Below are 23,211 nucleotides of genomic sequence, written 5' to 3' on the forward strand. Positions count from 1 at the left end.
TTCCATTCACTAACCTTGTTGCCCTTCTATGTACTCGTTCAAACAGCTTTACATCCTTCTTAAAAGGAGGCCTCCAGACCTGTATACAGTACTGAAGGTGTGCCTGGCCATTGCCTTATACAAGAGGATAATCACCTCCTTATCCCTGCTAGAAAAATTCCTGTATATCATTGACAAGGCACCATGAGCTACTCTTGTAGACTGTCTGCACTGCTCAGAAAACTTCATATCTGACTGAACAATTACTACCCCAGGTTCTTTTCACTCTCTACCACCCTGATCGTAGTACCACACAGTTGATACATTACTCTGGGGTTACTGCTACCCATATGCAGTACTTTACATCTGTCAATGTTAAACTTCAGTTGTCACCTCTCAGCCTATCTACTCAACTTTTCGATATCCTGTTGCAGTAGTGTACTGTCATTAGTATTAAAAAAAAAAAAAAAAAAATGTTTTTGTTTATACTCCGGCACAACCAACAGGTCAGTGGAGTTTACAATAAATCATCGGTATGAATATTAATTGTTAGTAGTCACGGGCTTGAACCCCAGTCCACTCAAAGAGCGCATGCTATTGCACTCTCGCTCCTGACCACTCGGCTATGTATTAGCAATGGCCAATAACAGTCATTCAATAAATCCACAAAAGTCTTGCTAGTTTGTGAGTGACCAACCCACAAGTTCCAGTCAATATCTGGGAAATTAAAATCCCTCATTATAAGACAATCTGATTTACTGGCCTCTATTTCTCTGTTCAGTTGCACTCATCAGAGTCATTTGGCTTATAACACACTCCTACTCTCAATTTTGCTTTCCCAGTGCTTATGTTCCACCAAACTGACTCGACACAGAACTGTCTACCCATGACAACTGGCTGCACTTCCTTGGATTTTATGTATTTTTTACCGATTGGCATAACCCCTTCTCCCTTCCTGTACACACTGTCCCCAAATTCCAATTCTGCATTCCTTATATCTGTGTGACACCACGGCTCTCATATTCTAACAATATCTGTCTTTAATGTTTTGATCAACACCCCAAATTCATCAAATTTATTTACCAAACTCCTAGCATTGGTGTACAAGCAAGTATACATGCACCTGTTTCTATTCTTAGCTACCCTAACACAGCCCATGTGTTTACCTGTACTGCAATGACTTCCAGCAGTCTCTGAAATCCCCTGCATCTTGTTTTCCAGGCCTGCTGCTCATTCCAATAGAAGCAGTGCAAGAATCACTTTCATTTCTGACAGCAGCTACTGTTAATCTATTAGTGCATGTATTCTCCCAAGCTAGCAGTTTTCTGACCCACCTAACACTGCCTCGATAGCATCAGCAAATATTCTTGCACCATTTCTATTTAAATGTATTCCGTCCCTATAGAAGCAGTCTCTCCTGTTAACAAGCACAGACCAGGCTGAGAAAAATTCTATCCCTTGAGCCTTGCACAGTCTCTCCAGGGCCGACTTGATCGACAAGGTTCTCATCATATGCCTATCGTGTCTGGGCAGAATTGCAGACATTTTCAAATTTAACCCTAATTCACGGCTTTTTATCAACAGTACTGTACTTGTTAAGTAATTCCGCTGATGTCTTACTGTTAATATCATTAGTGTCAATGCATACAACAATATCACCTTTTGTGGCCTTAAACTATGATATCTGCTCTACAACATCATCAACCTTTGCCCCCTGGCAGACATACCCTGTTCCTGTTCCACCTATCCTTCTCGCACATGTAGAGGGTGCTGACTCTCTTAAAGCTGGTTATTTTTATTTTAATTTAAATAAACAGTTTTTGTAGATATACATAATACTTAATATACGTAAAACCGTTATTTTGTTAGAATCTTGCAGCCATTGTTTTTGTATATAGTGGTAGGGAATTCAAATTTTTAATTGAGGTAGTTAGGTAGCTCTAACGTACAATTTATAGAGTAATACGCTTCACTGTTTCTATTAGATAGCGTAGTATTGACATTTAATTAATTTAATTTATTGATTTTATTAATTTAAAATATCATGCCCCAGACTAGAGCAGCAAAGCAATGGGCACAAAGTGGCAGGAGTGCTGTGACTCAGTGGAGAACTGAGGGGGGGGGTGATTCTCCAACGCATCAGAGCCTAAAAAAATGTGCGACTTGTGAAATGTTTGCCGAACTCTCTGGAATGGAACATGATATTGCCATGGGGGATGTCTTTGTGTGTGCGCAATGTAAGGAGTGTAAGGAAATCAGGCGACAACTCAGAGCTGTTATGGGCCTATATGAGAGTTTGAAGGACAGGGTGGATCCCTCGAAAGATCTAAATTGAGGGGCCCATTAAGCTCTCAGCTGCCCACATCAACGCCAGAGCTTGCACTTGTCATCACGCAACACAGCAGCAACCCCCAAAGCAGAATGCGCTGGTCCCACAGGAACTAGTAGTTGTTGGTGACGCTATTGTCAGGGAAACGGGAAACATGCTTTGTAAAAAGGATCGGTGGAACAGGACCAGGGTATGTCTGCCAGGGGCAAAGGTTGATGACACTGTAGAGCGGATATATCATCTTTTAAGGGCACAAAAGGTGATATAGTTGTACACATTAGCACTAATGATATTAAGAGTAGGAGACCAGCAGAATTACTTAACAAGTACAGGTCACTGTTGAACAAAAGCCTAGAATTAGGGTTGAATTTGAAATTGACTGCAATTCTGCCCAGACATGATAGAAGGGAGTATATGATAAGAGCCTTGTCGATCAATTCGGCCCTGGAAAGAATGTGCAAGGCTCAAGGAGTAGAATTTTTTTCAGCCTTGACTGTACTTGTTAACAGGAGAGACTGCTTCTATAGGGATGGGATACACTTAAATAGAAAGGGTGCAAGAATATTTGCTGATGCTATCGAGGCAGTGTTAGGTGGGTCGGAAAACTGATAGCTTGGGTGGATACAAGGACTAATAGTTTAACAGTAGCCGTAGGCAGAGGTGAAGGTGATTCTTGCACAACGTCTATTAGAATAAGTAGCGACCTGGAGCGTGGGGTGTTGGGGGTTTCAGGGATGGACGCCAGTCATCCTGAAATAGGTGGGTATATGGGATATGTTAGGGTAACTAAGAATAGGAGTAGGAGCATGTATACCAATGCTAGAAGTATAGTAAATAAATTTGATGAATTTGAAGTGTTAGTCAAGACATCAAAGGCAGATATTGTTGGGATAGCAGAGACTTGGTGTCACACAGATATAAGGAATGCTGAACTGGAATTTGGGGAGTACAATGTGTACAGAAAGGATAGAAAGGGAGGAGGTGTTATGCTGTTAATTAAGAAAAACATAAAATCAAAAGAAGAGCATCCAGTTGATATAGATGAACAGTGCACTGTTCAGTCAGTTTGGTGTGACATAAGCACTGCGAAAGCAAAAATAAGAGTAGGAATGTGTTATAGGCCTAATGACTCGAATGAGTACAATGAACAATTGTACAGAGAAATAGAGTGGGCTAGTAAATCGGAATGTCTTATAATGGGGGATTTTAACTTCCCAGATATTGACTGGAACTTGTGGGTTGGTCACTCACACACTAGTCAGACTTTTGTGGATTTATTGGATGATTGTTTTCTGCAGCAGCATGTTCGAGAGGCAACCAGAGAAAGTAATACTCTTGATCTGGTTATCAGCAGTTATCATTCGTGTATTAAGAATTTGCAGATAAAGGAACCACTAGGTGGCAGTGATCACAGTGTACTGATGTGGGATTTACTTAAAGATTTAATTACCATCGGGGGTAAAGGAAAGGGTTTTTGCTTCCGTAAGGGTGAGTACAGTGGTCTCAGAAAGTTTTTAAATTCCGTACAGTGGGATAAACTGAAGATGTTACCAACAGTAAATTCTAAGTGGGAAGCATTCAAGGAATTAATCGTGGATGCTACTAAAAGTTTCATACCTATTAAGAAATATTGTTCAAGGTTTAGGCCTAAATGGTTATCAAATGAACTAATGAGACTCGTGACAGGAAAGAAAAATGCATGGGATGCATATAAATTATCATGACTCAGAAGCCTATGGCAGATATAAGCTAGTCTGTAATCAGGTCACAAAGGAGGTTAGGCAGGCAAAGGCAGATTACGAGAAACCCTTGGCAAAAGATGCTAAGAAAAACAGCAAGGATTTCTTTACTTATATACTCTAAAAGGAAGGGGATGAATCTGATTGGTCCACTTGACATTGATGGGTCGAATGTTGATGATCCTGCTCAGATAGTAAACAAACTGAATGAGTATTTTGCATCTACATTCACACATGAGGAATTATTAAGGTTTGAAAATGGCAGAAGGTTATCAAATTGTAGCAGAATACTTAATGATTTTGTAATAACTGAGAGCAAAGTGGAGGAGAAATTGTTGAAGTTAAATATAAGAAAAGCATCTGGGGTGGATGGGATCTATCCAGTTATATTAAAGAAGGCGGCAAAGCAACCAAGCAAACCCTTAGCCATAATTATGAGAGCATCCATGGACTCAAGGGAGGTCCCCACGGACTGGAGATGTGCAAATGTATCCCCAATTCACAAAGGGGGATCAAAGGGTGACACGAGTAATTACAGACCAGTTAGTTTAACTTGTATTCCGGGTAAAATAATGGAGTCACTGGTTAAAGATGCATTGCAGGATCATCTAGACAAGACTGCAGCAATATTTCAGACACAGCATAGGTTTGGGTAAAGATTTAGTACTCGGTGCACCCTTCAAAATGGCGGCGAGGAGAAGAGGGGGGAAAGCAGTGATTGACGGATTGTGACTCCGCCCACTCACGGCGTTCCCGCTATTCTCCTCAGCAAACGGTACTAGGTGACACGCGGGTGGCACAGCAACAAATACGGCGGCTGAAAACAGGATAAATCCAATAATTTCAAAAGTTCAAGTTACAAAAATACGGGTTTCGTGGATCACAAAATATCACGTGACATTTGAATAAGTCGGATACAACCGAAAAGAAAAAAAAAGGGGGGAAAGGTAATTTTCACGAAAGAAAAGGAACGGCAAATGAACAATTATTAAAAATAAAACAAACAAAAATGCACGTTTTTCTTAGCTATATTTTACAAGCATTAACAATGAGATTCGCTGAAAAGGAAAAAAAAAATAATAAAACAGTAATTTTTAAGGAAATTTAAATGGGGGGATTATTATTTTTAGGGCAATTATTTTTAGCGCAAATAGGGGGATCATTATTTTTTTTTTTTTTTCTGGGGGCTCTGCCCCCAGACCCCCGTTTCTGTGGGGGCTTCTGGCCCCACACCCCCGATATACGTATTATTCAGCCTTTTCCAACACCAAACAACTTTTCTTTTCTTTTTTTTGTTTGTTTAAAAAAAATTCGCACCACGTGCAACCCTTGATTCTTCTCGCCCGTACATTACTAGACGGGAATCCCAATCCCCTGCCTTTCTGCCCGGACATGAAAAAAAAACAAGTAATTAGTATTATTTGTAACAAAAATTAACACCACGTGCAACACTGAAAATTGCTGATGCCCGTCAACAGAAATGCTAAAAGCAAAAAATTAATCACAAGCAATCTAATAATCACTGATCTAAAATCTAAAAAAAAATTAACACCACGTGCAACACTGAAAAAAAAAATTAACACCATGGGCAACACTGAAAATTGCTGATGCCCAACAGAAATGCTAAAACGACAGAAAACCACTCACCTCATCAATCGAATTATATTTTCAAAACAACCCAACATTTTGGAACTAATATTTCGCAGGGAAAAAAAAAAGAAAATCACCCAATACAACAGACACCCGTCTCAACCATGGGAAACCAAAGAGTAAGTCACTAACAATCGAATACGCAAATAGAGGGTTTTTTTTTTTTTTTTCTGGGGGGCTCTGCCCCTCAGACCCCCCGTTTCTGTGTATTATACGTATTATTCAGCGATTATTCAACGATATACGTATTATTCAGCCTCTTCCAAAACAAACAACTTTTCTTTTTTTGCTTTATAATTACGCATCGATAAAATCAAATAATATGCTAATCAAGTATTAACACCGCGTGACATTTCTAACAGCGAAATTCATAACACGGGTGACACGCACGGCGTGGCACGCGTGCCTGATGTTTCCATATGTTCAGGAGAACACGTGACACTGGGCGGAGTCAGCACCCGTCAATCACTGCCGTGTCGGCGAGTGTAAAGAGGGTGCACCGAGTACTAAATCTTAGCCACAACTTTTCTTTTTTTGCTTTATAATTACGCATCGATAAAATCAAATAATATGCTAATCAAGTATTAACACCGCGTGACATTTCTAACAGCGAAATTCATAACACGGGTGACACGCACGGCGTGGCACGCGTGCCTGATGTTTCCATATGTTCAGGAGAACACGTGACACTGGGCGGAGTCAGCACCCGTCAATCACTGCCGTGTCGGCGAGTGTAAAGAGGGTGCACCGAGTACTAAATCTTAGCCTAGGTTTGTTAAGGGAAAGTCTTGTCTGACAAATTTGATAGGATATTATGATGTGGTTACAAAGGAACTGGATGTGAAAAATAATTTTGATATCATATATTTGGATTTCAGGAAAGCTTTTGACACTGTTGCGCATGGAAGACTATTGTATAAATTGGAGCAGAATGGTATTAAGGGTAAGTTGCTACAATGGATAAAAGGATGGTTAAGTGGGAGAAGACAGAGGGTGGTAATCAATGGGTGCTGCTCTTCGTGGACTAATGTTATTAGTGGAATCCCACAGGGTTCGGTGTTGGGTCCTCTGTTGTTTTGTATATTTATCAATGATATTGATGAAGGTATATTAGGCTTAATGTCGAAGTTTGCAGATGATACAAAGGTTGGCAGGGTTGTTAATGACAGTAATGGCAGTGTGCTACTGCAACAGGATCTAGATAATTTGGGCAGATGGGCTAAGAAGTGGCAACTGAAGTTTAACCTTGACAAATGCAAAGTACTGCATATGGGTAGAAGTAACCCCAGAGAAACGTACCAACTGTGTAGTACTAGACTTAAGGTGGTAGAAAATGAAAAAGACCTGGGAGTAACTGTGCAGGCAGATATGAAGTTTTCTGAGCAATGCAGATAGGCTGCCAGGGCAGGTCATGGGGTTTTGTCAATGATGTATAGGAATTTTTCTAGCAGAGACAAGGAGGTGATTATCCCTCTGTATAAGGCAATGGTCAGGCCACGCCTTGAGTACTGCGTACAGGTCTGGAGGCCTCATTTTAGGAAGGATGTAGATTTGCTTGAACATGTACAGAGAAGGGCAACAAGATTGGTGAGGGGAATGAAGGGATTCTCTTACCAAGAGAGGCTTAAGTTCTGCAAATTGCAGTGGCTGGAGACTAGGCACCTGCGCAGTGATCTGATTGAGGTGTATAAGGCCTTGAATGGGTTGAGCACGCTGAATTCTGATGGGATCCTTCCACTTGTTCAGATTACGAACCTAAGGGGGCATAAATTCAAATTAAGAAAAGACATGTAGAATAGGTGTGCGGAAATTTGCCTTTAGCCAGCGGGTGGTTAATTGCTGGAACAAACTTCCACCTGTCGTTGTGGAAGTTGATAGGTTGAATAAATTTAAGGAGGAACTGGACAGGCATTTGGAGGGAATGGTGTGATTTTTTTTTTTTTTTGGCTGATGCTGCATAAGCTCATACACATGCTTTCTTGCATCACATGCCGCCACTACTACTACTACTACTACTACTACCCCACAAAGGGCTGTGTCCGTTGAGGTCTCCCAGTATACAGAAGGGTGGAGGTAACTGAGTTAGTATATCTTCTAAATCTTGTTGTTGTAATACTTGGTTTGGGGAACGTAAATTGTTATAATGGTCATGAGAGATTTAATGGTTATGTGTACTGCAACCACTTCAAGGGTTGTGTTTAGTGGAAGAAATTGGGAAGGAATGTGTGAATTTACCAAAATTGCCACACCACCATGGGTCGTGCTGCCTGTTACTCTGTTTTACGGTACATGATATAGTTCTTTACTGTGGGAGAGTCTTGAGGTCTGAGATATGTTTCTTGCAGGCAAAGACACAGTGGGGTATGCTGTGCAATCAGATCATATATATCATGTATATTAGTGCGGAATCCTCTGCAATTTCATTGGATTACAGTCCCCAATATTTGGTTTTGGAGAATGTGTCAGACCGTTTCTTAGACGCTGCTTTAAGCTTTTCAAGCTTAGGTTTTTCCTTTGGAAAATATGGTTTACCGGTATCGATATCTTCTTCTGCAAAAATCTCTAGTACTGATTCCTCTTTGGCACCTCCATAGCCAGGTGGGCAGGAGCAGCAGTGCATAGCACGCGCTTCTTGATTAGACTGGGGTTTGAGCCCGTGACCACCAAATACGGAGGATGCGGAAAGGTCAGGGAATGACCACCGCATATCCCCGGAGCAATATGGCCTTAGTTGCTAATGCTCCTAAAAACCAAATAACAACAACAGATTCCTCTCCTTGATTGGTCACTTCTGTATCCATGTGTTCTGTTGGCTTCTGGCTTATGATATTATGTTTTTCTGTAGCTTTTGTTTCTGAGTGTTTTGCATTGGGAGATACAGATAGTGGTGTGTTTGTGAGTTTCTCTTTTTGTTTTGGATGGGATGTTATAAGTAGAGCTTGTGCCCAGTCTGAAATAGACTTCTTTGGAGGAATCGTGAAATCTGTTTGGGTCTCTATTATACGTCGATGACTTGTGCACAGGAAGGTCTGTTTAAGATAGTCGGGAGTACAGTTCTCTTAGCTTCTTGGTATGTGACAGTGTTCTATTTTATATAGTTGAATCTGCTTTTCTCTTTTCCAATATTCACAGTTCTTAGAAGGCGGAATGGTCCCCCTTACAGTTTGGACACTTCGGTTGCTCGGCTGGACAGTTCTGATTGGTGTGATCTTGAGATCCACAGTTGGAACAGGCGCCCCCGGAGCCAGGTGGGCAGGAGCAGCAGTGCGTAGCACACGCTTCTTGATTAGACTGGGGTTCAAGCCCGGGACTACCAAATACGGAGGATGCGGAAAGGTCGAGGAAATGACCACCACATATCCCAGGAGCAATATGGCCTTAGTTGCTAATGCTCCTAAAAAACCAAATAATAACAACAACAACAGTTGGAACAGATAGCAACTCTATGGCATACCATTTGTGAATGACCATACTTTTGGCATTTAAAGCAGCGGAGAGGATTCGGAATGTAAGGTCTGATGTTACAATTTAGATATCCGGCCTTCACCGTTGTAGGTGGTTTGGGAGTGTTAAAGGTCAGTATCAGATTTCTGGTTGGAGTAAGTATACCATCTCTAGTAACTTTAATCCTTCTCACAGCCATGACACCTTGATCTTCCAGCTCATTTTTATTTCTTCTTCTGAGATGCTAATAAGGTCCCATTCAGATTTTACTCCTTTTGATGTATTTAGGCTATTATGGGGAGACACCGCTACTGGGATCCCACCAAAAGTTCACATCTGAAGCAGTCTTTCTGCATGTTTGCATTGGTTGTCTCGACTAAAATATCACCTGATTTCAGTCGCTTGACATTTTTTGGTGTTGCAGCTACACTTTCTAGACATTTTTGGATTACAAATGGCAACAGTTTTCCCAATGGCTGTTCTGATGTTCAATAGGTGCATGAAGCGATGTCATGTCCTTTTTTTGTCTTTTGGTTACATTCGTCTCATTATACTCATTTTGCCGACTCAAAGGAGTCGGATCGTTCGGATCTGTGGTTGTGATATTTGGATCATTCATGTTTGCTCCGGGAGTGAGAGCTTTTTAGCCCCGGGAGTGAGAGCTTTTCCTCCCAGGTTTCCGGCCCTGCCACGGGGAGGCAAGAGCGGTGCCACCTAGTGACCAAGAGGAAGTTGATTAGTAGTTAGTAGAACTAGAAAATAAATAAAAAGTGCCTTTCCTTTCTTAGGATCCTTTGTACTGATACCTTTCAGCAACTATATATATACAATAGAGAATCTGCTTTAAACTCTATAAACGTGTATCACTATCACTTTAAAAATTGAAGAGAAATCACCTGATCACTAGAAACACTTGGCACTCAGGGCTGACCCGACTAATGTTCTGAGATAGAGTTAACAACTTTGCCACCTGTAGGCTCTAGTGATGGACAGTCATTGCAAGCCTTAGTTAGTCCTTTTGCTCTGGAAGAGGGAATTCCTTCTCCCAGGTTGCCGGCCATGCCATGTGGAGGCAGGAGCGGTGCCAATCAGTGACCAAGCGATCAACAGAAGAGGAAAGTAGTGCATTGCAAGTGATAGTAGTAATGTTGCAAGCGGAATTAGCAGTAATGTTGCTCAGTGAGGGAAGCAGTAACGTTGCAAAAGGTAGGCGGTAACGATCTCAGCATGGTCTGTGCTTGTTAAGAGGAGAGAATGCTTCTACAGGAATAGGATACACTTAAATAGAAGTGCAAGAGTGTTTGCTGATTCTATCGAGGCAGCATTAGGTGAGTCGGAATACTGCTAGATTGGCGAGGGATTCACAGACTAAAAGATTAACTGTAGTTGCAGGAAGGGTTTCAGGGACTGGTGGGAGTCAATCATGGAACAAATAAATACACGGGCTGTGTTAGGGTAACTAAGAGTAAGAACAAGTGCATGTATACTTGCATGTACACCAATGGGTATAGTAAATAAATTGGATGAATTTGAAGTGCTGGTTAAGACATCAAAGGCAGATATTGTTGGAATATCAGAGACGTGGTGTCACACAGACATAAGCAGTGCAGAACTGGAATTGGGGGTGGGGGTACAATGTGTACAGAAAGGATAGACTAGATAGGAAGGGAGTAGGGGTTATACTGTTAGTTAAGAAACAGATAAAATCTAAGGAAGTGCATCCAGTTGGCACAGGTGGACAGTGCAATGTTGAGTCAGTCTGGTGTGATATAACATCGGGAAAGCAAAAATGAGAGTAGAAGTGTATTATAGACTTAATGACTCTAATCAATACAACGAAAAATTGTACACAGAAATAGTGGTACAGTAAATCAGAATGTTTAATAATGGAGGATTTTAACTGACCAGATATTGACTGGAATTTGTGGATTGGTCACTCGAACACTAGCAAGACTTTTGTGGATTTATTGGATGATTGTTTTCTTCAGCAGCATGTTTGAGAGGCAAGAGAGTGAGAGTGATATGCTTGATCTGGTTATCAGCAAAGATTATTCGTGCATTAAGAGTTTGCAGATAAAGGAACCACCAGATGGCAGTGATCACAGTGTACTGATGAGACATTTACTTAAGAATATCAGAGGTTTTTGTTTTTGTAAAGGTGACTACAGTGGTCTCAGATAGTCTTAAATTCTATACAGTGGGACCAACTGATGATGTTACCAACAACAAATTCTGATTGGGAAGCATTCAAGAAATTAATCGTGGAAGCTACTAGGCTTTTCATACCGATTAAGAAATACTGTTCAAGGTTTAGGCCTAAATGGATGTCAGACGAACTAATGAGACTTGTGGCAGAGAAGAAAAATGCATGGGATGCATATAAATTATCACGCGAGACAGAAGCCTATGGGATATATAAGCTAGTCTGTAATCAAGTCATGATGTTGTTGTTGTTTTTAGGAGCATTAGCAACTAAGGCCATATTGCTCCGGGAATAAGAGTGGTCATTCCCTGACCTTTCCGCATACCCCGTATTTGGTGGTCATGGGCTTGAATCCTGGTCTAATCAAGAAGTGTGTGTTACGCACTGCTGATCCTATCCGTGGGCGCCTCCGTAGCCAGGTGGTAAGGAGCAGCAGTGCGTAGCACATGCTTCTTGATTAGACCGGGGTTCGAGCCCGTCACCACCAAATACGGAGTATGCGGAAAGGTCAAGGAATGACCACCGCATATCCAGGAGCAATATGGCCTTAGTTGCTAATGCTCCTAAAAAAAAACCAAATAACAACAGCTCCTATCCATCTGGCTACGGAAGCACCTTCAAGTCACGAAGGAGGTTAGGCAAGCGAAGGCAGTTTATTACGAGAAATCTTTCGCAAAAGGATGCTAAGAAAAACGGCAAGGACTTCTTTACTTATATAAACTATAAAAGGAGATGAATCAGATTGGTCCACTTGATATCAATGGTTCGAGTGGTGATGATCCTGCTCGGACAGCTGACAAACTTGAATGAGTATTCTGCATCTACATTTACACATGAAGAATTCTGTAGGGAAGTGGAAGACAGAAGCTTATTAAACTCTAATAGGGAGCTTAAAGATTTTGTAATAACTGAGAGGAGAGTGGAAGAGAAATTGTTGAAGTTAAACATAAGAAAGGCACCTGGGGTGGATCCGATCTATCCAGTTACATTAAAAGAGATGTCAAAGGAAGAAAGCAAACCATTATCTATAATCATGAGACCAACATTCGACCCAAGGAAAGTACCCATGGACTGGAGATGTGCAAATGTATCCCAAATTCACGAAGGGGGATAAAAAGTTAAAGAAGCATTGCAGGATCGTCGAAACAAGACTGCAGTAATAATTCAGACATGTTATGGTAGCTGAGTGCTGGAACAAACTTCCATCTGGTGTTGTGGAAGTTGATAGCTTAAATAAATTCAATGAGGAACTGGACAAACTTTCAGAGGGAACTGATGTGCGAAATGGTTTTTTTTTTTTTGGCTGATGCTACATAGGCTTGCTTTCTTGCATCACATGCCTCTACTCCTCCATCCATTTATGTCTAACCTAACTCACAGAACCAACTTTTCTTCTTCTTCTTCATTTATCTTTTTGAGCTTCAAGCTTTCTGGAGCCACCTTCCTTACATGCATTTCCTGAAAATTATAATGTACAGAAATTCAAGCCAAATGTTTACAAGTATTCTTTTTTTTTTTTTTTTCAACTTACGCATGGTACTAAGTATTATAGGTTTTAATATCTATAAACATTCACAAGTTTAATATCTATAAACATTCACAAAGTGCGCGCGCGCGCGCACGCACACACAGAGAGAGAGAGAATATATTCACATGGAAAAGAGGGATTAAGAAATGCAGAAACATTTAGCATTTATAGAAAAGCAAATACAAAGTGTTCCAGTTGTATTTAATTTTTTTTAAAGAAATGTGTTATAGCACTATTCCCACACCTTTTTTTTTTTTTTTTTTTAAATCGTTGAAACCATTTCTCAGTATGCAATTTTATTGTTTTGCTAAATGATGTCCAAACTTATTTGGGCTGTACAATGCAGTTCTAATGCACAAAGCAGCCCAAAATAAGTTTGTAAACATTCCAGTCATAGCTATCTGCTTTGTGAATAATCCACGCACTTATATAACACGGTATCGCTCTAACACAGTTAGAAAATTACACCAAACCTCACATGACATGGTATTTTTGAGCTTTTGTGCAGAAAAAACTATTATGTTGAATGTAATTTTTCAACATTTCCAATTTTTTTTTTTTTTGTGAATCCCTACTTTTAATCATTAGTCATATGCAAAATAAAAAAAAATAAAAATAAAAAAAAAACTGTGAAATCCCCATGTTAGGTTCTGTGTTATTGAACTTCTGCTTGTTTGAGACCATAAAAATTTGTCATTTCTAAGCATGCAGTTCGTGACGTTTAAGGTTTTTATAAGATTACTTTGGAAGACAGAAGCTTAAGATTACTTTGGTTTTTACTTGATTGTTCATAAATTTTTCTGGTTATGTATCTTAAAAACCATGTTTGAATAATATCTTTGTTGTCAATTAAATTCCATCCCTAAATTATACCTAAAGAAAGTAAAAAAGCACCACTCAAAAGAAACTCTAAAATCAAAGATACAAATTTTGGATTGTCTTAAAAAAAAAGGGTAAAGGTATCAATGCATTGAAAAAAGTTTAAATTTAAATGAAGCAACAATCCAGATCATAAAGAAAAATGAACAGAAAATTAGAACTGCTATTGCTGTAGGATCTTCCATTCAGCAAATATGATAGCTTGTCCCCAAGCACCAGTAATTGAGAAATAGAAAAAGCAGTCAGTATTTGGATTGAGGATAGCAGCAAAAAACAGATCCCATTAGATGGCAATGTAATTAAACAAAAGGCACTAAAAATTTATAACCATTTAAAAGAAAATGGAGAATTTTCTGTTAACTCGGAGTTTGTTGCCAGTAAGGTTGGTTTGAGCGAATTAAAAACTGCAGTTGTTATTGGGTTTCAGGAGCATCAGTGACTAAGGCTATGTTGCTCCATTGTACATTGTTTGTAAATTACATGTTCTGGGGTAGATTTTCTGTTTGCTGGAAGAAAAACCAGAGTTTCTGGGAGTAAAAGCCATGCTACCCTCACTCGAGGCCGACTAACTCAGCCACACGAAAAAGACGCAAAAATTTCTCCGGTAATTGACAGGATTTAAACTGAGGTCTTTTCCATCTGGTGTGGTGAGGACGGCTATCCTACCAACTGTGCTACCCATGAGGGAATTAAAAACTGCTTCTCATTACATAACATAAGAATTCGAGGGGAAAGTGGGGATTATCATTGGCTGATAATGAAGCTGCAAAGAAGTATGCAGAGGAATTTCAAAAAATTATTGAAGAGCACAGATACACACCACATCAAGTTTTCAATGCTGATGAGACAGATCTTTGGTGAAAAAAAAAAAAATAAATAAATAAGAAACAACTGCACCAGGTTTTAAGGCATCAAAAGATTGTGTAATGCATCAGGAGATTACATGATAACACCTATGCTAGTTTATAGATCCTCTAATCCTCATGCAATGAAAGGTGTAAATAAAAAGAGAAAATTGTTACAATGGATTTTAGAAAAATTGATTCTGAATCTATTGAAGTGATGGATGCATGGAAACATTTTTCAATTATGGACTGTATTGGAATCATAGCGTTATTGCTCAAAGGAAAGTAAAACCATCAACATAAAATGAGTGGTGGCCAGAGTTAGTTCATTCAGGAAATATGGTCGACCCGGCAGAAAATGGAATCAGTGTGATAGTAGAACTTGCTAAGTCGGTAAGAGGAGAAAGTTTTTATGATATGACTAATGAACACATTCAAAAATTACTGGTAGAAAAAGAGGCTGGTAAAGCAGATTTGGTAAAAATGGCACCGGAGGTAAATCAAACCAATTCAGAGGATCATAGTGCAGATGAAAATTTGGAGGTTCCAAACATTACACTAAAAAGCATATGGGAAGGCATAAACTTAGCTGGGCAATTAGAATCTTATTTTTTGAAATGCAGATCCTTTGACTGAAAGGAGCACAAAATTCAAAAGGGAGCTTCAAACATACTTAGCTCTATACCAAGAAATTTCCAAAAGATTAATCAAGCAAGCAAAAGCAAACAAATCCAGATTACTGATTTTTTGGAGAGCAGAAGATACACGAAATATAGATGCTGCAGAAGAAAATTCGGGTGAAGATATTCTATAAATTCTACAACAGAGAAAACGTTCTCGTTTGATTGCGCTTAGCAGAGATGAAGAGGAAGGAAATTAAATGAATGTACATTATCTGACATATATGTATCACAGTTAAGATGTTTTTTGTTTAGTTATTACTATTTTTAATAAAAATTAAGTTTCCAATAGTTATAAAAAAATGGGATATTTTTGTTAGCTCTTGGAATGTAACCCCTTTTTCCTGTACTGGTTCTTAGTCCCATATAACACAGTTTCGCACTACATGAGATTTTGTAGGAACCTAACTTCTGTGTTATACGAGGGTTACCTGTATTTGCAAATTATAGTTTCAAACAAATAGGCCTAAGGACTACTGGATTAAATATAATAAGCTATTTATAAAAATATCCTATTACATTTAATCTTTTAGAATTAAGATATCTAAAAATTTATTCTCATGACAAGAAATGGCACAATAAGTAAAACTTTTACCTCTGACGTAACTGTGAAGCTTCCAGCTTAATTTCTTCTAACTTTCTTTCAGAACTCCTAGCTGCAAGCTATATATGAAAATATAATTTGCATTTTATTCAGAAATAACTGGTTTCACATATTATATTAAAAACATGATTCACTATACTGGTAGGCAAGAAGGAATAGTTGAATTTCCATACTTAACATTTGTAAATTGATCTAAAATTGTGTATTAAGACAAAGTAACTGATCCAAATGAAAATGAGCCCTGTTCCGATATTCAAACATGCATAGTTTAAAGTAGAGCAGCCTGACTGTACATTCACTCAGTTCAATTGTGTATGGCTACAAAGCATGTGTAGGTGCCTCCGTAGCCAGGTGGGCAGGAGCAGAAGTGCGTAGCACACGCTTCTTGATTAGACTGGGGTTCGAGCCAGTGCCCACCAAATATGGAAGATGCGGAAAGGCCACAGAATGACTACCTCATATCCCCGGAGCAATATGGCCTTAGTTGCTAATGCTCCTAAAAACCAAACAACAACAACAAAGCATGTCTAAGTAATGCTTTACTAAACTCTAACAGGGAGCTAAATGATTTTATAATAACGGAGAGCAAAGTGGAGGAGAAATTGTTGAAGTTAAACATAAAAAAGGCACCTGGGGTGGATGGAATCTATCCAGTTATATTGAAGGAGGTAGTGAGAGAAGTTAGCAATCTGTTAGTCATAAGTCCGTAGATTCAGGGGAGGTCCCCATGGACCGTAGATTCAGTCCCCCATGGACCGTTAGTCCGTAGATCCGTAGATTCAGGGGAGGTCCCCATGGACTGGAGATGTGCAAATGTATCCCCAATTCACAAAGAGGGAGGGTTCAAAGGGTGACACAAATAATTATAGACCTGTTAGTTTAACTTCTGTTCAGAGGAAAATAATGGAGTCACTGGTTAAAGAAGTGATGCAGGATCACCTAGACAAGACTGTAGTAATAGTTCAGACAGCATGGTTTTGTTAAAGGGAAGTCTTGTTTGACTAATTTGATTGGATACTACGATGTGGTCACAAAGGAACTGGATTCAAAAAATAATTTTGATATCATATACTTGGATTTCAGGAAAACTCTTGATACCGTGGCACATGGAAGAGTACTGTACAAATTGGAGCAGTATGGTATTAAGGGCAAGTTGCCATAATGGATAAAGGGATGGTTGAGTGGGAGATGGCAGAGAGTGGTAATAAATTGACACTGCTCTATGTGAACTAGTATTATTAGTGGAGTCCCCCAGGGTTCAGTGATGGGCCCATTGTTGTTTTGTGTATTTTTCAATGATATCGATGAAGGTATATCAGGATTAATGTCCAAGTTTGCAGATGATACAAAGGTTGGCAGGTTGTTAATGACAGTAAAGACAGTATGCTACTGCAACAGGATCTAGAAAAGTTAGGCAGACCGTCGAGAAGTGGCAACTAAAGTTTAACCTTGACAAATGCAAAGTACTGAATATGGGTAGCAATAACCCAAGAGAACCGTACCAACTGTGTGGTACTACATTCAGGGAGGTGGAGAATGAAAAAGACCTGGGGATAATTGTGTAGTCAGATATGAAGTTCTCTAAGCAGTGCAGACTGGCTGCCAGAGCAGGTCATGGAGTCTTGTCACAGATATATAAGAATTTTGCTAGCAGGGATAAGGGGGTGATTATCCCTTTGTATAAAGCAATGGCTAGGCTACACCTTGAGCACTGCATATAGGTCTGGAGGCCTCATTTTAGGAAGGATGTAGAGTTGCTGGAACGAGTATAGAGAAGGGCAACAAGACTGGTGAGTGGAACAAAGGGTTGATGTTACCAAGAAAGGCTTAAGTTATGCAAATTGCAGCACCTGGAGACTAGGCACCTGCAAGGTGATCCGATTTGATGTGTGTATAAAGCCTTGAATGGTTTGAGCATGCTCAATGCTGATGGAATTCTTCCTTTTGCTCAGAATAATTGCCTGAGAGGGCATAAATTCAAATTGAGGAAAGACAGTTGTAGAATAGGTGTGTGGAAGTTGATAGCTTAAATAAATTTATTCGGAGTGCCTGGATGGGTGAAATGGGAAGTTTTTTTTTTTTTTTTTGGCTGATTCTATATAAGCTTGCTTTCTTGCATCACATGCCTCAACTAATGCTAATTGTCCATATAAGTCTTGTTGGAGGTAGAAAGGATCCTAAATGTCAACCCAAATGTGGTATCCTAATTGTGGTTTCAATTCTAGAGAACTATGTCTCAAAGTACTGTATTCTCAAAGTGTATTTTGCACTGAACGAACTGTATCTCAAAGAGCTGCTGATTGGTGTGTGTGTGTGTGTAGGCTTACTGGCAGAAGAGCTACTAAGGCTAAAATGTGTGCCTCTTCATATATTACCCATGAAGCTTCAGTTCTTTTGTAGTAATTGGATTATCCTAACATCTATATAATATAAATATACTAACCATTTAAGTACTCTGCTCAATTACAGTCAGGCACTGAATTCATTACTAAGAGCCTTAAATTCAATGGGTTGAATACTGTGTTGAGCTAATAAAACTTTACAGTTGTTGTCATCTGTTGGCTTTCAATTAATCTGATATTTGGGGCTTTCAACTGCAAATATCAGATATGAGAAACAGACACTGTTTATAAACAGTGAAAACACATGGCTCTGAAGCATTACTCATAAACATTTGAAGATGGTGAACAGCTCAAGTTGCTGTTTTATTTCTGCTAAAATGCTTAGTGTGGCACTGCCAGAAGTATATGAAAACTGAGTCTAAAGGTGAAAATTCTGAAAATGTTTCTTTATGAAATAGAGGTTATCAACAATGAGGAACAGGATATCGATAGGTTATACCAGGGTTTCCCAAACTTTTTCAGACTACCACCCCCTTTTAGAGCGTATATTTCATCAGGGGGCCCCCCCCATAAAGTCAGTCAAAAATGATACATTGAAAATTTAAATTTTAATAAAAAACTATTTAAAATTTAAGCATTTATTTTATAAACAAAAATATAATTGTACAACAGTATCTAAAAGTACTTGATTTATTAATATAAAAATAATTAATGTGCAGGATGGGTCTGATGCCATGAGACTAATTTTTCCACTATTTGTAGTTGGTTTCTCTTTTTCATCAAAAGGTCCGTAACGGCACTAAATCCACGTTCAACTAAATATGACGCTGGAAATGCAATTAGGAACTTTTTCACAACGGTCCATAATCCAGGATAAAGATTTGTAATTTGTTGTTGCAACCAGAAATGATGGTACCCGTTCTTAAATTTGATCTTCAACTCTTCGTTAGTTTTAATTCAATCAATTCTTCTTGTAATTGCATTACTGTTTCATCAACGCTTGAAAATGGGCCTAAAACCCAATATGGAATCTTCATGGCGAGAATATCTTCAAATTGTTCGGAAAAGTCCTTATGTAATGCTTCCAAATGATGACAGTAGACTTGAATGTCATCATCATGTACTTCTGTCTTTTCCTTGAGTGCTGAAAGACTCGGAAACTGGAAAAATTCTCCACATCCCAAGTTGAGTTTGAACAGAACAAGCTTTGAAACAAATGGAGATATAACAGCCTTCGTTTTAATCAAATTCAGTTCATCTCCTTGCAGCTGCAAATTCATTTCATTAAACTTGAAATATAAATCTGACATATAAACTGTCAATTTTAAACTTTTTCAAGTTGTCTCACAGGGAAGCATCTTTGTTTTCAAAGAATTCTAAAACTGTCTCAAAAAGACTATAAAAGTGACTCAGACGGGCACCCTTCGACAACCACGAACTTCAGTGTGGAGTAGCAAACGATTAAATTCTTCATCGTTTTGTATGCACAACTTGCTGAATAATCTGTCATTGAGAGAATTGTTTCTGATTTTGTTAATTGCTGTAATGATGTATTGCAATGAGCGATGCAAACAATCACTAAGTTTTTTTGCAACTAAATGTTGTCGATGAATCACGCAATGCACTGCCATTACATTCGGCACAGACTTTTTTAAGTGTGCAACGAATCCACAATGGCAGCCCACCATCGATGGAGCTCCAACAGTTGCAGCTGTCATTATATTTGTAAGAGGAATCTCCTTTTCTTTAAAAAACTTTTCAACAACAAGAAATATCGACTCTCCTTTAGTATCTGTTACCAAATGTCTGGCAAATAATAACTCTTGAGTTAATTTTTCTTCTTTTATAAACCAAACGTAAGCTAACAGTAAGGCTTCATTCCCTAGCAGAGTTGATTCATCCAATTGTAACGAAAATTGGGTAGTCCTCAAAAAATTGCATAATGTGTCTTCTATATCCTTGCCCATTTCGTCAATTCACTGCTGGCTTGTGCAGCATGATACGTAGAATCTCACTAACGGTTGGTAGAATTAATTCTTCGTCAATAGTATGTGGCTTTCCAGATTTGGAAATCAGTAATGAAATGTTGTAAGAGGCACGTAACCCATCATTTTCTTGCTTTGATGAACCTGAAAACATACTTGACAATGTTGGCTGTTTGCAAAATTGGTCTCGAAGTGCTTGAAAATAAGATAAATTTTCATGTGTCTTGTCTTGTTAGCATGAATTTTTTTCAAGTGCTCTCCTAATCTTGAAGGTTTCATAGCTTCACTGGAAAACACATTTTTGCAAATCAGGTGTTTACTCTGCTCGATTCATATGGTTGGCTCTTGCGTGTTTTCTCGCCATGTTATATCGAATGCGAGAAGCACTATTTCGATACCTCTTACACGTACAGTTGTATGCCTGAAAAACTGATTTTACAGTATAGCTGTTTGGAGTTTAATGGTAACCATTTTGTTTCAAAATAAATTTATGTTGATTTTGTTGTGATTAAATTAGTTAAATAAGTTAATAGAATTTTTTAATCAGAAACATGGAAAATATTTGAACTTCAAACAGCTCTACTATAAAATCAGATTTTCTGACATAACTTTATGCATAGGAGGTATCGATTTGTATTCTTCCCCCCTTTTGAGCAGCCTTCCGTCCCCCTTGCCTTCCAGTGCCACTTTGAGTTTTATAGTTTTCTCAAGGGCGTGGTAGCACCCACTTTGGGAATCACTGGGTTATACACACAATTATCGGGGTTTTTTTTAACAGCTAGGTGCAAAATTAAATTAGATTAACACTAAGATGCCCAGGCCCAAAGTTACCATATTTATTTTCTAAAATATGGCCTTAAAAACAATATCGTTCCAAAGTTTGCCAGGGTCAATTTAAGTCATAAAATTTCGTGCATAAAGCAACTAGCACTTACCACCTCGCGTAATAACAGTGGGACCAACTGATGATGTTACCAACAGAAAATTCAAAATGGGAAGCATTCAAAGAATTAATCTTGGAAGCTACTACACTTTTTATACCAACTAAGAAATATTGTTCAAGATTTAGGCCTAAATGGATGTCAGATGAACTAATTAGACAGGTGGCAGAGAAGAAAAATGCATGGGATACATATAAATTAACACGTGACACAGAAGCCTATGATAAATATAAGCTGGTCTGTAACCAAGTCACAAAGGAGGTTAGGCAGACAAAGGCAGATTACGAGAAATATTTGGCAAAGGATGCAAAGAAAAACAGCAAAGCGTTCTTTACTTATGTAAACTTTAGAAGGAAGGGGATGAATCAGATTGGTCCACTTGATATTGATGGTTCAACTGTTGATGATCCTGCTCAGGTAGCTAACAAACTAAATGAATATTTTGCATCTACATTCAAACATGAGGAGTTATTCAGGGCGGGAATGCCAGAGATGTATTAAATTCTGGCAGTAAGCTAGATAATCTTGTAATAATTTAGAGTAGAAATGGGAGGAGAAATTGTCAAAGATAAACATAAGAAAGGCACCTAGAGTGGATGGAATCTATCCAGTTATATTAAAGGAGGCAGCAAAGGAAGTAAGCAAACCCTTAGCCATAATTATGAGAGCTTCCTTGGACTCAGGGGAGGTACCCATGGACTGGAAATGTGCAAATGTGACCCCATTCCACAAAGGAGGATCAAAGGGAGACACAGGTTACAGGTTACCTGTTAGTTTAACTTCTGTTCCAGGGAAATTAATGTAGGCACTGGTTAAAGAACCATTGCAGGATCGTCTAGACAAGACTACAGTTATAGCTCGGACACAGCATGGATTTGTTAAGGGTAAGTCTTGTCTGACCAATATGATTGGATACTATGATGTGGTCACAAAGGTCAGATGCAAAGAATAATTTTGATATCATATATTTGGATCTTAGAAAGGCTTTCGATACTGATGCACATGGAAGACTGCTGCACAAATTGGAGCAGTGTGGCACTGGAGGCAAATTGCTGCTATGGATAAAGGATGGTTGAGTGGGAGAAGACAGAGAGTGGTAATCAATGGACACTGCTCTTCGTGGACTAATTTATTAGTGGAGTTCCCCAGGGTTCAATGTTGGGTCCATTGTTGTTTTCTGTATTTATTGATGATGGTATATCAGGCTTAATGTCGAAGTTCGCAGGCAATACAAAGGTTGGCACTGTTGTTAATGACACTAATGACAATACGCTGGTGTAACAGGATCTAGAAAAGTTGAGCAGGTGGGCTGAGAGGTAGCAACTGATGTTTAATATTGACAAATGTAAAGTGCTGTGTATGGGAAGCAGTAACCCCAGAGTAATGTATCAACTGTGTGGTACTACACTGACATTGGTAGAGAGTGAAGAGGACCTGGGGGAAATTGAGCAGGCAGATATGAAATTTTCTGAGTAGTGCAGATAATCTGCAAGAGTAGCTCATGGTGTCTTGTCAATGATATACAGGAATTTTTCTAGTAGGGACAAGGAGGTGATTATTCCCTTGTATAAGGCCACGCCTTGAGTACTGTATACAGCTCTGGAAGCCTCATTTTAAGAAGGATGTAGAGCTGTTGGAACAAGTACAGAGAAGGGCAACAAGATTAGCGAATGGATCAAAGGGTTGCTCTTATGAAGAAAGGCTTAAGTTTTGCAAATTACAGTGTCTGGAGACTAGGCACCTGCAAGGTGATCTGATTGAGGTGTATAAAGCCTTGAATGGTTTGAGCATGCTCAATGCTGAAGGGGTTTTCCTCTTGCTCAGAATAATTGCCTGAGAGGGCATAAATTCAAATTGAGGAAAGAGAGTTGTGGGATAGATGCGCAGAAGTTTGCCTTCAGCCAGCGGGTGGTTGATTGCTGGAACAAACTTCCATCTATCGTTGTAGAAGTTGATAGCTTAAATAGATTCAAGGTAGAACTAGACAAACATTTGGAGTGAGTGGATGTGTGAAATGAGAAGGGTGTTTTTTTTTGTTTTTTTTTTGGCTGATGCAATATAAG

At 39.0% G+C, this 23,211-nt stretch overlaps 1 protein-coding gene across 2 annotated transcripts in view; it reads right to left on the reverse strand.

The window, feature by feature from the left end:
* Nucleotides 1-23,211, reverse strand: part of Tango1 (transport and golgi organization 1) — a 528,108-nt gene that overhangs the window by 51,084 nt on the left and 453,813 nt on the right. For both annotated transcript variants that reach the window (XM_090376510.1, XM_090376509.1), the window contains exon 21: nucleotides 15,872-15,939. In XM_090376510.1, the coding sequence (XP_090232636.1) occupies nucleotides 15,872-15,939 (68 nt within the window). The remainder of the gene's footprint in view (nucleotides 1-15,871; nucleotides 15,940-23,211) is intronic.

The sequence above is a fragment of the Mastigoproctus giganteus genome, chromosome 6 (genome assembly GCF_048544385.1).
Source record: "Mastigoproctus giganteus isolate SK-2022 chromosome 6, ASM4854438v1, whole genome shotgun sequence".
Taxonomy (NCBI): Eukaryota; Metazoa; Arthropoda; class Arachnida; order Uropygi; family Thelyphonidae; genus Mastigoproctus; species Mastigoproctus giganteus.